Source organism: Perna viridis, chromosome 15 (assembly GCF_037379345.1).
Source record: "Perna viridis isolate PV_CMFRI_1.1 ecotype Kerala chromosome 15, ASM3737934v1, whole genome shotgun sequence".
Lineage (NCBI taxonomy): Eukaryota > Metazoa > Mollusca > Bivalvia > Mytilida > Mytilidae > Perna > Perna viridis.
In genome coordinates, this window is record NC_142459.1 from 6,411,856 (window position 1) to 6,428,951 (window position 17,096).

A 17,096-nucleotide genomic window follows, 5' to 3' on the forward strand; every position below is an offset into this window, starting at 1 on the left:
ATACAAAAATGCTTCAGTTTATTTCTTGGCGACAAAAAGATTCGGAAATGGGAGGTATAAGGGTACCTGAAAATCATGGTTTGGTTGAGTAATGGGGGTTGGGGTGCACAGGGGTTATATCAGTCACATGCTATAGGTCCATGTTCCTTGTACCAATTGTTAGGCACATACCATTTTTGTACTGAGGGGGGAGGCTTGGTTTGTTATGAAAAAGTTAAGAATACTCCAAATTTTAGCCAAACTTATTTTACTCAGTCATTGTTTGTTTCTGATTCGTAATCAGTTCAAGTTAAAACCCTTAAAATCAATCCCAGCCTTTCTTTAGCGGTTTAATTTCATGAAGATCCATACACTAAATGTATACTCAAGTTATTGTTCAAACATGAAATATCTACAGACGACAATAACAAAACTGGTGACCACATGATACCATTATTCCACCGCAGACGACAATGACAGCAGCATGATACCATTATTCTACCGCAGTCAACAATGACGAAACTGACCACATCATAATACCATTATTCCACCACAGACAACAATGTCGAAATTGACTATAGCATGATAACGTTATTCCACCGAAGACAACAATGACGAAACTGACAACAGCATGATACCATTATTCCACCACAGACGGCAATGACGAACTGACGACAGTGTGATACCATTATTCCACCGCAGACGACAATGACGAAACTGATGAGAGCGTGGTACCATTATTCAACCACAGACAACAATGAAGAAACGGACTATAGCTTAAACCAATATTCCACCGCAAAGGACAATGACGAAACTGACGACGTCATGATACCATTATTCCACCACAGACGACAGCGTGATACCATTATTCCACCAGATGACAATGATGAAACTGACGACTGCATGATACCATTATTTCACCGCAGACAACAATGACAAAACTGACAACATCATGATACAATTACTCGACAGCTGACGACAATGTCTGTTTCAAACTTTTCTAGTGTAAAATGTTGTTATACTAGTGAAATTTAATAAGGTCTCCAACATGGACCTCTGTATTACATGTTGGTACAATCAGGAAGACATGAAACATATCATCATCAGACGGTAGCGATAAATTGGACACATCTAGACAAAACATTAAGATCACACTTTAACAGCCCTTTCATGGACACTAGAGTGAAAGCCAAGCAGAGATAACGTGGCGTCATACCATTGTGTTGGAAATGCGCAAAATTAACCCCTCATGGGAACATCTTCAGAAAATCGCCAGAGACAAGCAAGGACATTAAAACTAGCCCCTAAGGGCAAACAAAAAGAGATTTTCGTAAAATATGTTTTATTTTTTTTACATCAGTAGTCTGAATACTATGACAAGACAATTTACACAAAAAAATATCAGATTTGCTTGGATTAGAAGTAAAATTCTGGATACATGAAAAATTCAAGAGCAATAACTCTTCTCTTCTAAAGTTAAATAAAATCAGACTAATTATGGAGGACTGCAATGGCTTGATAATGTTTCACAGTAATTTTGAATTGAAAGCATATCTAATATACACATGATCAAAATTGACATACATGTATTATTAAGTTATTGCATTTGTAACATTAGAACTTTAACTTCTATAGCTTTAAATAAAATTACGAAACATTTAAGTGGTAAATGTTGTTAAAATATTGTAATAAAGTCTACAAAAAAGAATAAACAAACAAAAACAAAAACAAACCAACAAAAAAAAAAGAAGATAAGTCCCAACTATGAAAAAAATCTTGATAATTCACTGTCAGAAACAAAATTCTACTATTGTTGAATGGTGGACAGCATTGACATGGAAGCAAAATGGATTATTTCCCTTAGAACTACAATGTAATACAATGTACTATAGAATTATTAATATTATTGGACTGGATCTCTATTTAAACTAAATAATTAACTGTAAGTTTTTAAAATAATCAGGAAACTGAATATTTACAAATGAATACTACATGTACACGTATTTTAAAAGTGTTATTAATTTCACTCTTCAACATTCTGAAGTGTAAGTTCATACAATAATCAAGACACAATATATAATACATGTACAGATGAAAAACCTTTGATAGCTTAGTTCTACATAAACGGAAGTTCTCACCTGAGAAAATAATTCCATCTTAAAAAAAAAAAAACCAAATAGTCTAGTATTTACAATTAGTGAAAATAATTTCCAGTTTAAGTAAGAAATTTGAAGAAAAAAATATGAATATTCATGTAACTTCAGAAGTATTTAAACATGTACAGTACATAAAGAAATGTATTTAAAAAGTTAAAAAAAATAACATTTGACTTGCATGTACAAATTTTGTAGGATATCACAAGTTGTAAAAGTTGAAGATGAAATGTCTTGTAAAACAATTCAAATCATACATGTAGATAAAAATAAAATATAGTACAAGTTTTTACATAACTACTTCTTTTACAGTTTCATTTTTATAGAGTCATTAAAAGGATACATACATGTACATGTACTCATAATATTCATTGTTTTAAATAGTCTTTTAAAAGAATATACATGTACATGTATATATGATATTCATGACAAAATAAATATTTTTTACATCATTTGAGTATGACTAAATCCAATTTAGAAACATGAAAATGATAAATACAACTACATGTATATACATGTACAAAAACAATGAAGTGAACAGATTTTCACTGATGACACATCTAGATACATGTACATGTATTTGAAAAACCAACACTTATTAATAAAGAAATATAAAATAATTTCAAACAAATCATTCACTTTACTAAATAAACTATAAAGATTCTTAATTAAGTTCATTACAAAATGTATTACATGTATGTACATGTAAATAAAATAGTAAAAAAGTCATTAAAGATAATTAAGTCAGTAAATTAAAACATTTTTGTGAAAATACTTCTTACAAAAAAAAGGGGGAAAAATTTCTGATATTGTTATGAAGATTTCTGATAAATTAAATCATTATAAATTAGACATGTTTTATTTACCTTTAAAACTGAATTTGTTTAATTAATATTGCCCTAGTCCATCAAGAGAAAAAAAAACAACCAAATCATTCTACATGCACCAATCAAACTACATGTACGTGTTATAGTCTTGTTAGTCATAAAAATACAAACTGGCATTGTTCATCACACACATCATTCAACATAAGATTTTTCTATTAAATTGTCAGATTTCATTAGATTTTAACTAATTATAAAATACAGGTATAAGTGTTAACATAATTACAGTGGCGGATCCAGGGGTTCAGGGTGTAACCCCACCCCCTGAATATTTAAATTTTTTTTGCTATCTATGGATCTGAATGAGCAAATAATAACGTGGCACCCCTCCCCCTTTTCAACATTTCCTTATATGCCCCTCCATCTGCCCCTGTTAGTGCTAAATATATAAAATCAAATACATATACATATACATTTACAACAACTGACAAAAAAATATCAACCTTTATACCTAAATCAATTAATTGAAGATATTTTTATTTATTATTGAAGTTGCAAGTACATGTTATCACTGTTGAGGGTAATTCAATGTCCTTAGTAGTATCTTTCAATAATATATATGTACACGTAATTCATATTTCAAGAAAAAAGATAATAAAAGTTCAGAAATAAATCCATCTTTTAAAAGAAAATCCATTTTAGTTGAAGCAAGGAAGACTTACATGTATAAGGAGATCACATGTTGCCAAAAAATGTCGATTAAATTAATTCAAACCATGACTAAAATAATGTTACATGTACATTACATGACTGTACCTTTTTTATTATCTTTTTAAAGAAAGTAATTTATAAAGACCTAAATACTAGGTACGAATAAATCATTAATTGTGAGACAGTAGGGAACATTTCAAAATATCCATAGAAACAAGATGGCGGATAAACAATACATTCAATGCAAAATTCTCGTAGGAAAAATAAATTTTGAATTTTTTCAATCTCGGAGGTAAGAACAAAAAATAATTGTAAGGGAACGACATGAATACAATGGCAATTTTTTGAAAGGAACCGTCGAGTAATTACAAAAATAAACGCAAAAAAACGCAAACAATCGGAGGTGACTTGGAGTATAGATAAATTTACATGTACTTGACAATCTTGATGAAGACCAAAACTGACTGATAAAAAAATGTAAAATAATTTTTTTAAAAAATCATTCATTTAACACTGTACTCAGTATACAGTAAATATCCTGACCACCTTCTTCTCATCAACAACAGTGAGGAGATGGGTCACTTTATCATAATGTACACACACAGGGCCACACAACCCATCACCTCCACTGACTACAACTTCATGTTTATCTCCATCCCCTGAAATTAGTAATAAATTATGTTTGCTAAAATCACACACAAATAAATTGTCCATTTCATCCATTGATATTCCAACAGGCCATGACATTGTATTGTGATCCTTGAATGTAAAGATAACTCTGAGATCAGAATCCAGGACAGTAACTGTGCTGTAGTTAGGACAGGTATAACATATTCTGTTGCCATCTGTGTCTATATATGAATCATAAACAACATTCTGGTCATCTTGGAGTTTGTCTATTTTTTCTGTATCTATATTAATTTTCCGGATTCCTACCTTAGGTACACAGAAGTATAAATGTCCATCACTATGTGTAATTCCATTGACTTCACTCTTTATCTGAAGTGTTTTAATGATTTTACTCCTGTCTACATCTATGATGGAGATTGTTTTATGGAGAGGATTAGAAACAGCAACATGGTTCTCATTGATGACTGTTACATCACATACTGCTCTTTGTCCTCCATTAAATCTGACTGATGATTGGTGTTGACCATTACTGTGTAGTATGTTTACTACACCACTGTCCCAATCAGTCAACACCAGGAGTCCATTAGGCAGCATACAACAACCATAACACAAACCTTGATCTACTGTAAACTGTTGTTTAAGTGTCAGTTGTCTGGGGAATCTTGTCTTCACCTCTGCCTGACCTTTGTTTGGTTTGTTTATATCTATGGAGGTTGTATTTTTTTCTTTTGATACTTTAATGTCACACAGAGTTTTTATTCCAAAAATTGTGCCGTCTGCTGTGATGTTTTCATTCATTTCTATGTCTGTATTATCCATGGCTCCTTTTTCAGATAATTTATGTAAGATTTCTTCTGATTCTTGAACTTTTTTCTCCATTTGTTTTGTTGTGATGAATGTTTGGAAATTTGATGCGTGGTTCTTAATGAGTTCCTCCTGTCCCAATAATTCACCAAGTTTTCTTTTATTTGATTCCAGGATTTTTGTGGTGGCTTTGATTTCATTTACATTTTCATTTACAACTGACTCTAACTCTGATAGTGTTTTGTTTTCTAGTTTCTTTATTTGATCGATAAGACTTTGTGTTCTCTTTTTTACATTTGTTGATAATTCTTCCTTCTTTGTTTTCAGTATTTTCACATTTTCTTCTCTTTCAATGATTGCGGTCAAAAAAGTTTGATGAGTCGTTTTTAATGATATCCAAACATCTTCAAAAATGGCTGAAGATTTTACATTGCGGATCACATCGTCTATGGGTAGAGCGTCCTCACATTTTTTATGATATTGCAATAAACATTTATAACAGACAACGCAATCGTGAGACCTACAGTAATATTGATATTTTTGCTTGTGTTCTTCACAGTCAAGTTGAACTTTGTGGATAAAAGATGGTAATTTTAGGTAATCTTCATAAGGTATGGTGCTGTGGTCCCTTGTTGTTTTTTGTACTCTGTGTTGCTCACTACATGTTGAACAGAGGGAATCCTCACATTGTGGACACCATACTTCAGGAGTGCTGGTCTTTTCTAGTAACAGGCAGATGCTGCAGCTTTCAGATGCCATTTTACTGTAATGTAAATAGAGAAGTATAGGATTTAAATTTTTACATATAGCTTACTATAATCCCTTTTGGGATTTGGCAATGGTTATAATTTTTTTTTGTTTTGATGGTGGTGATCAAAGCCAAAAAAAAAAAACACCAGCGCCGAATCCCAGAATGGATTAAGCTTGTTACCAAATGTTTTTCTCTTAATAGACTTTTGAATGAGTTCAGACCTTTCATAGTGTGTTAACCCTCACGGAGCGTAGTGTATTGGTGGGGGGGGGGGGGGGGGTTACATTATCGTATCCAGTTTAAGCCCATACTGGTGGTCAAAATATTAAGCCTCTAGACCTTTATATTATAATATCTTCTGGGATTTGGGCACTGGGGATATTTTTTGTGTTGACATTGGTGGTCAAACAAAAAAAAAACAAAAAAACAAAAGAATTTTTCCTGCGCTGAATCCCTACTTTTGAATGAGTTTAGACATTCCATACAGTGCGTTAAGCCTCACGCCAGTCACGGAGTGTAGTGTAGGGGTTACATTAGCGTATCTAGTTACTCCTAGCTGCGAAACGTAGCTCTAACTATTTTTTTTTGTATTTTCTTAACGTTAGATCGCAAAATAAAAAAAAAAAGATCAAGAGCTACAATTTCGCAGCCAAGTTACTCCATACTGATGGTCAAAATACTAAGCCTCTAGACCTTGCCTTAGTTACGTACATGTACATGTATATCAAGCCCCTGGTCGCGTTCTACGTTACAAAAACTAATTCTTAGTTGTGATAACACGGGACACAGGTTTAAACTCTCGGGAATCTCAAATTTAAGTACTATCATGACATGTCTTGATTTGGCACAACCGTCATGTATATCAAGTTTGTAACTCAACAAGTTATTGAAGAACAAATGTTCGTATGACTTACAGACATGATGCAGCACAGTAAGGGATTTAAATCAGCGGTGGTCCTGTATATACGTACCTATCAGACAGGCGAGACGCGCTATTGATGACGTATGCCTGCGGGTCTCAATAATTTGCGACAAGACGTAACAAAAAACGACAAAAAAAAAACTAGTCGAATAGCGCCAAGACATTATTGTTTTTATTTAAAGACAGAGACATACAATTCTTTAATTTTTCAGGCAATAATGTGAAGATAAAAGGTTGTATAGAATATTTTCATTTTTCATTAACGAAAAATAATTAAACAGAAAGAAATAAATCAATAGAGTTACAAGAAAACTGACATCAAAATATGTCATTAAGATTCATTGAATATAAAAAAGACATAATGAAGATAACAATGACAGGGAATTGTTTGTGTAAATTAAGATGCTAACATGTAAACAAGAAAATATTTAAAAAGCAAGGTTGTTTGATATTTAACACAATATCGAGTTACCGGTAAAACTAATTACAACTATACGCCTTGTGTCAGTGGCTTGACAAAAAAAAAAAAACAAAAAAACAAAAAAAACAAAAACAAAACCCAAAAACAACAACCCCAAAACTCCAATGTTATATATATATATATATATATATATATATATATATATATATATATATATATATATATATATTCCCAATTTTTTAGAATAAGGCATATTGCTTATCTTGGTAATATGATGAAGGTGAAACCTTTTAACGCTCCCGAAGAAACATTAATTAAAAACAACTTTGATAATTTTTATAAACTCTGATTTGATATTTTATACTTATAACCTTCAAGTATGGCAAATTTTGTAATGATATATATTTGTCCTAAAGCATTTTACTGATTGTCGTGGTCTGATATGTCTATTAGGCGAAATGTCCGGCATTCATGAGGAATTATTGGTTGTCATGGTCCGAAATGTCTTTGGGTCGAATTGTCCGAAACTGGTTAACATTATGGTCCTTATAATTGCGAAACGTCTTCAAGGATTTCTTTTGTTTCATTTAGTTTCGCTTCATTCTGTTCTATTTGGTCTAGTTAAATTATGTTTTTATAACGATTTGATTCATTTTTGAATTGATTCGTTTCGATTCTTTCTTTTATCGATTATTTTCGTTTCGTTTTGGTCCGTTTTTGTTTCGCAATTTTTATGACCCGAGAATTATGGGTAATATTGATTACGTAGTTTTCGTAAACATCTGGACGCCATACTGCAGACTATAATGCCAACCATATCTTGGAAAATCTATGATTCGATTTGTATTTAATTATCGAAACTAGCAAATATTTTCCGAGACTGGTTCAGCTCTCAATCAGACATTTACAAGTATACGCAAATGAAGCTGCCATTATGCTGTTTTTCAGCACCTGAAAATGCAGGTACAAACCGGATGTTGATGCCTTTTCTTGCCATAAGTATACAGCACCAAGTTGATAATAAAACCATAAACGCTCCCTTCGGGAGCGTATTATTTTTTTTCAAGTTATCATATCTTTCTAGATTTTTATTTCAAATAAAGTTTTCTCTCCTCATTAAGAAATGTACATGTAAAATATAGTGATATTCTTCACCAATTTCTTGAGAGTTGCATATATTGCATTTTCTCTTTTCTCCAGAAATGCGGCGCCATCTGCCAGATGCTATAGGCAGCTTATGGTTTGTGGTTCGAAATCTAAAAAGAGTGATACAATTGCTATCTCGTAAAATCATTAGATAATTCTCAAACTCAAAACTATTTTTATAAAGTCTATAATTCAGAGCTTTCGGCGACTCTTGAATGTCAGATTGTCAATTTTATTTAAATTGATCTATAAGTGTTAGTTTTAATGAGATAACTAACCAGGATATTCTAGTAAAATATTGGTTATTCCATACATTTGATTTACCACAATTATCTACGATGGATTTCACATAATTAAGCCACATATAATTATTATTGAAATTCTTATGACAAAGTCTATATAAAATGAAATGTAATTTACTTTCCTTCCCTTTAATAAGTTTCGCCCAATATTTGACAACTCTTAGTTTAATGCATATATCAAGCGAGTATTTCCCTAGCTACCCATAAATCATGCAATCTGGCGTCGAATTATTTGCATTTAGCAGAAGTTTACAAAATTTAAGGTGAACTCTCTCTACCACGGAATTATTCCCTGCCCCCACACCTCACAACCATAGAGTAATATGGATTTAATAACTTTATCATACATATCTAGCTGACAATCAATAGATAAGTAATGTAATCTCCCTTTACGAAAAATGTCATACATTGCACGGGTGGCCTTCTCTGCACTATATTTTTTTGGCTTTGAGAAAGCTATACTAGATTTAGAGAAAAAAAAGCCTAAGTATGTGAAGTCGTTAAATATTTCTATTTCAACTGATATACTTTTCAGACCAATAATGTTTTTACTATACATAAATCTTCCAAGTCATTTACATATAATGAAAATAGTGCAGGGGACAAGTTTTCTCCTTGTCTAACACCTATAATACAGGGAAATAATCTGAATGTTCTCTACTATTAAAAATACGAGATTTTACATTTCTATACATGTTAACAATAACATAAAATATCTTACCATTAATTGATGAGTTTAGCAGTTGTGTCCATAAACCAGGACGCCAAACCGTGTCAAAGGCCTTGGCAAAATCAATAAAGGCAGAGTTTTTTCTTCTTTTGTCTTTTGAAGCAATTCATTCAACAAATGTAAAGTAAAAATGTTGTCAATAGTTGAATAACCATGTCTGAAGCCAAATTGGTTCTCAATAAGTGAAAGATAATTTTCTAAAAAGGCTTTTAGTCTAAATTCAAAATTGATGCGACTAATTTTCCCATACACCTTAAAAATAGTTATGGGTCTATAGTTTTTTATCTGATTTGTCTCCCCTATTTTTATAAAATGGAATAATATTGCCATCTAGCCAACTTTCTGGTACTATACCAGAATTAAATACAATATTAAAAAAATGATGTATAGGGGCATAAGAATATGACAAGTATTTGTAATATACTCAATAATTATTAAATCATCGCCACAGGCTTTACCATTTTTTAAATTTTTAACACATTTTAAAATTTCATTTCCAGACATCTCATCACTGATAACTGAATTTGAATCTACATCATCGCTATGCGGATTCGGAGTTTGAACCTTGTCGTCATCGACGCTATTTAAATCTTTGAAAAAGTTAAACAAGGAATCAATGGAAATTTCCGGAGCATTTCTGGTGCGATTTGAGTTTAATATATTCCTAATATTCCTTACAACTTCTGAGTGCTTTAAGCTTTTTTTCTCATTTGACGTCGATGTGTAATCATTGCCTGGTTTATTTTATACTTGTATTATTTTTCCTTTGTCTTCAGATCAGGCATGTGTAAAGAAGATCTATTACACTTGTGACGTCTCTTAGCTACAAGGAAAGCTTTTCTCTTTTCCCAACACTCTTGACTAAACAAAGGCTTACTTTCTTTGCGGTTGTCGCGTTCATCAGTAGAATGTTGAGGATAGTATGAAACAAATAAATGTTCTGCAGGTTCAATCAAAATATTATTAATATCATACACTAATTCGTTGACGTCATTTCGAGTCAAAGCAACTGTATCAACCCGACTCAAATGCAGAATCATAGTATTTACTTTTGACACATCTATGCATGCTTTATATTCCTCTGCTTTATCATTATCCCATTTTTTAAATTTTCTTATAATTACAGTCAACACTTGTAGTACCTCTTTGTAAAGGTCATACGCAGGTGTAAAATATTGAGCTAAAGAAATGGGACAATGGGCATCAGAGTACAATGATGAAAAATCTAGTACATGTACAGTACCAACATAAGGTAGAAAATCAACAGAACAAATACAATAATCTACAACACTTGATTGTCTACAAGTAAAAAATTCGTTTTTGTCACCATTAACTCTACCATTTAGAATAAATAAGTTATTGTTTTTGCAAAACTCCAACAATTGATTTTCATAATTTGTTTTTACAGAGTCCATACTATTTCGAATGAACAAATATCATACTGAGGTAACATGTTAGCGTAGTTTACTATATTATCAAAAGGACTATGGTTATCATTCACAACTTCCATAAAATCACGATCTGTACCAGTTCTTCCATTGAAATATCCATTTAGGAGAAAATTTTGAGAAAATTTCAAAAATTCTTGTTCTAATTCATTAAAGGAATTTTCTGCCCTGTACAAAGAATTTTCAGGAGTTCTATAAACATTTCCAATAATAACACCATCGTTTATATTTAACAAAGTTTTTGAGGCTTTAAACCATGAGATAAGCTTACTTTCAGATTCTACAGCTTAAATAAAATTATCATATTCAGTTTTATATTCAAAGGTAATACCTCCGGATTTAACTCTATTAAACGGTTTTCTGTTTTAAGAACAAAATTATACCTTGGTATGTTTATTTTATCTAAATCATCAGTCTTAGATTCCAAAATGCTGATAAAACCATAACAGTTTACTAAATCTATAAATTCAGGATAGTTAGCTTTTTTTCAATATGCCATCACAATTTATAGTTAATATTTTAATATTTGCATGTTTATCAATCAAAGAGGTTCCACAGTTATTATTTGAATTTCTTCGGGTGTCCTAATACCGACTTGGCGTTGATGAAATGCGTCGGCGCTTAGAGTTGCGAGTATCAGGCGTGGATCTTGTCGCATCCCCGTGAGTTTTTGGTCTAGTACACATTGAGTCACCCGACGGTTGATCCTCATACACTACTCCGTCTACGTATAACACGTCACGCACAAGTTTTACTCGGCATCCTTGATTTCGCTTCTCTTTAAGTATTGGGTATAAACTACGCCTGGCCTGTTTAATTTCTTCTGAAAATTGGCGGTTAATTCCAAAGGGAGTACCTTTCAGTCTATATGCATTTGACAAGACAGTTTCTAGATCTTTCATGTATAGAAATCGAGCTATGATTGGTCTCGGTCTACCTTTATGCGCTTTCTCATACCGATGCACATTGCCAAAAGCCAAGTAGTAGTTAATACGTAGGCTTTTCTTAATAAATGATTATATTACGTATTCAGTATTTTGAACTAAGTTCTTCTATAACAATGCATGTTGCTACATTTTTTCATCCATTAAGTATCAGTCCGCATACAATTCAGACACTACCAATGGTAAAGTGATTCATGGTCAAGAAAAAACCAGCAAAGAAACGATGCTTTTCTAGTCTACATATCCTATATTTTTACACAACAACCTTTTCTGCATACAGATTTGCACTTTATAGAAAATCAAACATTTATCTCCCACTAAAATCAACCAAATGAAGCCAAATCAAGAACGAAAACTCTTGCAAAGTTTGCAATACGACGATTATTTGAGGCATACAAACGATCGATATAAATTGAATCAGTACATGAGTACTTTGATTCTACACCATGAATCAACTATACCATTGATAGGCAGTGTCTGAATTATATGTGGACTGGTACTTGAATATACTTGTTTATAGACGAATGTATGTGGCAGAACTTATTTTGTTTTGATATCCCCCCCCCAAAAAAAATCCTAGTCTTAGTACAGTCTTAAAGTTTGACCCTTGACATTTATCAACAGTTATGAAATAATTAAGTACGGACAATATAGGAAGATTGTACAATGAACTGAAGTAAAAGCTGAATGGAAAGTAAATCTTACTCTTTATTGGTCAGTATTCCCAGTTAGCACGAAGTTAACTTCTTTGAACGTCAACGAGGAAAACGCCCTGTTGTTATGGTATGGAATGTTATCTTTTTACTTCCTGGTAGAACTTCACAGATTACACACGATTGGTTGACCTTTAAGTGGTATTTTTCAAACAGTTAAATATGTGTTAATATTTAAACATTGTGAAATTCTGAATAACACAGCGTAATCGAGCACACTGTCCATTTCGTATATTAATCTAACTTGGTATTTCAGCCACGCCACGGGGTGGTCACTTTTGTTAAAATTTGGTACGAGAGTGCAGAAGCTGGAAAAACACTCACATTAATATATTTGTCTAGCAAGAAAATCTGCCCCATTCATATAACTTGCAGTGCAAAATACATACCCAATCATATCTTCTACCACATCAATTTGAATTAAGAGAAGACACTTATTAATTCAATAATTGGGATAATAGGAAAGTTTATCTTAGCAATAAATTATACATTTAAATTGTAGAAATATGATCCCTTGATATAGTACAGCTCAGAAATTACAACCCATTCACATAGGAAAGCACAAAAAAAAATAGACCCAATCATAACTTCCAACTCCAAAAAACAGACCCGTTCCAGCACCACGCCTGTATATATATATATACTGGTATATAGGAAGTGATTTAAAGTACTTTGGCGGGATCTTTTTACAATGGCAACCGTGAAAAAAAATATATTACACAATTATACATACCTAAAATCAGTTTTAAAAGGTCCGAATTCACGTATTTTTGATGAGTTTGTGCAGGAAGTGTATATCAAATTGACATAAAGTCCCAGTGGTGGATCCAGAGGGAGGGTGCAGATGGGTGGACATCCCTCGTTTTAATTTGAAAATTTGTCAAAATCGTGAGTAAAATCGACAAAAGATGGCGAATAATGAATTAACTCATCTCCCTTTTTTTGTGGCACCTCGGCTGGCATCCCTCCTTTTCAAAGTGTTTCGATCCGCCCTTGAGTTCCCGGTCTTTGCCAATATAATCATGACGAATTCCTAGTTATAATGAGTATTCAATGAATGTTGAAATGAGTCATCTTTAATCCTTTTTGTTCATCAGATTTGAATTAGGTGAGGGGGCAGGACGTAGGAGCCGGGATGAATATTTTCATATTCCCCCCCCCCCCATAAAAAAAAGGTTTCAATTTTTTTTTAATTAAAGAGTTGGTCTTTTTATTGCTCAAATATTTTATGTGTAAATATGTTGAATAAAAAAGGGGTTTAAAAAAAAGACCATAACTTAATTTGCTGATGGGTCTTATATGATCAATTGCACCTTTAATTTCATGTTAGGAGACTTTTCAGTTCTATGTGTTTCTTATGGTTTGTTTGGTTTTTGTTACAAAGTCACACTTTTTATAAATTATTTCTAGTTTAATGAGTATTGCATGCAATGTAAAAAAAAACATATCTGTATGTGACCAATTAGCTTTCCATTAATTATAGAGGATGTCATTTAAAGAAATGAGAAAGAATGATCAATGCTTTTTATTTAATGAATTTCAATTTTGGAGGTTCAGAAATACATAACTACTGTTGTTTTTTTTTCAGAGGATACCTCCCCAAATAAAAAGAGAAATTGTAAGTCCCTTAAATTTGTGAGAAGGCACTTAGTATTACAAATCCTTTAAGGTAGGCAAGTTTAAAACAAGTGTTTAACTTCTAAATATTTCATCATTTACTAATGATTTTCCTGCAGTTTGCAATTGTGTGTTGTATGATGTCAGACTACTGACAGTTCAATATAAGCTTTGAAGTTTCCATATCTGTCAGTAGAGAATACACAGTGTTGGGTCAGTAGTGTTGTCAGCAGAGAATATACAGATGTGTGTCAGTAGTTCTGTCAGTAGAGAATATACAGAGTTGTGTCAGTAGTTCCTCCTGCCCACTACAGGTATCTAGCGTTTTCATCTGGTCCAGTATGTACTCAGGACTTGTGAGGGGTGTTAAGATGCACCGAATAGCGATTCAGATTCTTTTTAAAAACAACTTCGGGGCTGAACAGGAGTGTTTGAAAAAGACTGGCTTCAGAGATTACTACGAAAGGGTTTTCAAGCTATAATCTGCACAATTTCGTTCAAAATTTATGAAAGTAATATGTGTATTGTGATTTCGATGATCGTAATAAATGCCACGCGCCAGGGCCAGTTGCACGGTATATTGTATATTGGCTGAATAGCGTAAATACTAGTATACAATTTTCTCTAGTATAATGATGAACGTCGCATACAGGTACCTAGAATTTTTATCTGGTCCTGTGAGTACCCAGGGCTCCTGCGCAGTGTTAAGATGCACCAAAAAGCGATTCAGATTCTGTTTAAAAACAACTTCGGGGCTGAACAGGAGTGTTTAAAGAAGACGGGCTTCAGAGGTTACCACGAACGGGTTTCAAGCTATAATCTGCACAATTTTGGCCAAAATTTTACATTTTTCAGTTGTTACTGATTCAATTTCTCAGCACAATATTTCTGTTTAAATCTAAGAGTATGTAGAATGTGTTATCTACCGAAAATGTTTGTATGCATGCATTGATTTAAATTAGGCAGAGTAAATTGTATTTAATATATTTTTTTTATTTCACAGACAGCGATGAAACATCAAATTTTCCAATTAACCTATATTTACTTGAATTTCTTTTCAAATTCTTCCATCCAAACTTTGATGTTTTCCATATCATAGTATCACTATGAATGTTCTTTCCTATAACCTGAATAATGAAGTAACAGTCTCCATAAAAATTATGCAAAAGGCAATTCATGCATAAAAGTGAAACAGTGGTTTTATCTTTGAATTAGGACTGTTTTCAGTCCTAAATTGTTAAATATATGACTATATATGAGTTGTGTCAATGGTTCTGTCAGTAGAGACTGTACAGTTAAGACAGTAGTTGTGTCAGTAGGTCTGACAGTAAAGAATACACAGAGTTGTGTCAGTAGATAATACACATATTTGTGTCAGTAGTTCTGTCAGTATTGAAACAAAAATAAATGTCAGTAGTTTTGTCAATAAAGAATACATAGAGTTCTGTTAGTAGAAAATACAAAGAAGTGTCAGTGTTTTTTTGTAGTATAGAATACAATGAGCTGTGCCAGTAGTTCTGTCAGGTGAGAAAACACAGAGGTATATCAGTAGTTTTGTCAGTAGAGAATATACAGAGTTATGTCAGTAGTTCTGTCAGTATAGGATACGCAGAGTTGTGTCAGTAATTCTGTCAGTAGTGAAAGGTAAAGTTGTTTCAGCAGTTCTGTCAATATAGAATACACAAAGTTATGTCAGTAGAGAATACACAGGGTTCTGTCAGTACATAATTCACTGAGTTGTGTCAAAGGTACTGTCAGTAGCGATACAGTCAACTTGAAACCAATATGGCGACCGTGTAGTTAGAAAGAGGGTGGTGACGACTGAACGGCATAATATAGCCGTAAGAATAGTTTATTACATGCACATTGATTTTACCGATCAGGTACCAGTATCGTATTGCATATCCCTGAGCGGGTGTACGAAATCTAACATAATATCATAAAAATGTTCCACTGGAAAGGTTGGTTCGGCGAGTGCAAAACGAAAGTGAAAGTAGGGAAAATGGCTACTTATAGTCCAAGACTACTTTTCTGTCCGGTCTTCGTGGACTCACCCTATTTTCTTTGTGGGAAATTATTTTTTCACATGTCCTTAGAAATGCTACATAAGTGAAAGTTTTATTGAATAAATTTACATATTTTTTTAAAAAATCCTAAAAATATGCACTTCACTATAAAAGTCTATGGGAAAATTAATACGATACTGAGACCATCAAGTTTGTTTACAGAGAGTAATTTTCAGCTTGGGGAAAGAAATTTATAACGGAGTTTGACTGAACCCTTGAAAAAACCTTGTTGTTCTTGTTGTATTTTCTAAATAATTATATTCATGTTGAATTGTTTACATTTCGTATTTTTCAATGCTAACTACCACTTCGTCCATGCCGCCTTCACTGTCGTGCTGACGATTACGTGTAAAAACGTGTGCAAGGGAATGCGTGTGTATTGAAGCGTAAACATAAACACAGTGTATCAATATAAACGACAGAGACTATCAGAAAGTAACTTTGACTGTCGGGTAGAATTAAAAGGATTGAACAGCTATTTTCGGTCGTTCATGCATGTATGAACGGATCTCTACACTCCCAAACATTACATGAACGGCCTTCGAGTTTGGGAGCTCCGAGATCCGTTCATACACGCTTCAAAGTTATCTCCCTTGTATGGACGACCAAAAATAGCTGTTCAATCCTATAATAACTTCTTACAAAGAGTCATCAAGAGAACCAAGGTTATAGCGGTAATCAAAAGAATGTAATCCAGGGACAAAGACGAGACATGGAAAACAGACATACACAACAAAGAACATAAAATAACTAAAATCATACATACAAAGTAACAAAAGTAAATGAGCAACTCGGACTCCACTAAAAACTAAAAACAATCTTCTCCATTTTCAGTTCTCATTTTAAAAAAGATAATTTTCTTTTTTTTCATCTTTGTATTATTCAAACAGCAAATAAATATAGTCCATCTCTTCCTGTCGGCATTGTTTTAGTTT

At 32.7% G+C, this 17,096-nt stretch overlaps 1 protein-coding gene across 3 annotated transcripts; it reads right to left on the minus strand.

Moving 5' to 3' along the window:
- Positions 1 to 1,304: 1,304 nt before the first annotated feature.
- On the minus strand, positions 1,305 to 12,686 carry LOC148596719 (uncharacterized). 3 transcript variants are annotated; one of them, XM_088563334.1, is made up of 3 exons: positions 12,471 to 12,686; positions 9,365 to 9,466; positions 1,305 to 5,864 (listed from the first exon to the last, which is right to left on the minus strand). In XM_088563334.1, the coding sequence occupies exon 3, from the start codon at positions 5,858 to 5,860 to the stop codon at positions 4,187 to 4,189; it is 1,674 nt and encodes a 557-aa protein (XP_088419460.1). In that variant the 5' UTR covers positions 5,861 to 5,864; positions 9,365 to 9,466; positions 12,471 to 12,686; the 3' UTR covers positions 1,305 to 4,186. The 3 variants fall into 3 exon arrangements, with proteins under 3 accessions (XP_088419460.1, XP_088419459.1, XP_088419461.1); XM_088563333.1 differs by lacking the exon at positions 9,365 to 9,466 and having other exon boundaries at positions 12,471 to 12,680; XM_088563335.1 differs by lacking the exons at positions 9,365 to 9,466; positions 12,471 to 12,686 and adding an exon at positions 6,767 to 6,869.
- Positions 12,687 to 17,096: the final 4,410 nt, after the last annotated feature.

What these genes read in the sequence shown, in the direction of transcription:
- LOC148596719 (XM_088563334.1), bottom strand. Translation starts at nt 5,860, where the DNA reads ATGGCATCTGAAAGCTGCAGCATCTGCCTGTTACTAGAAAAGACCAGC.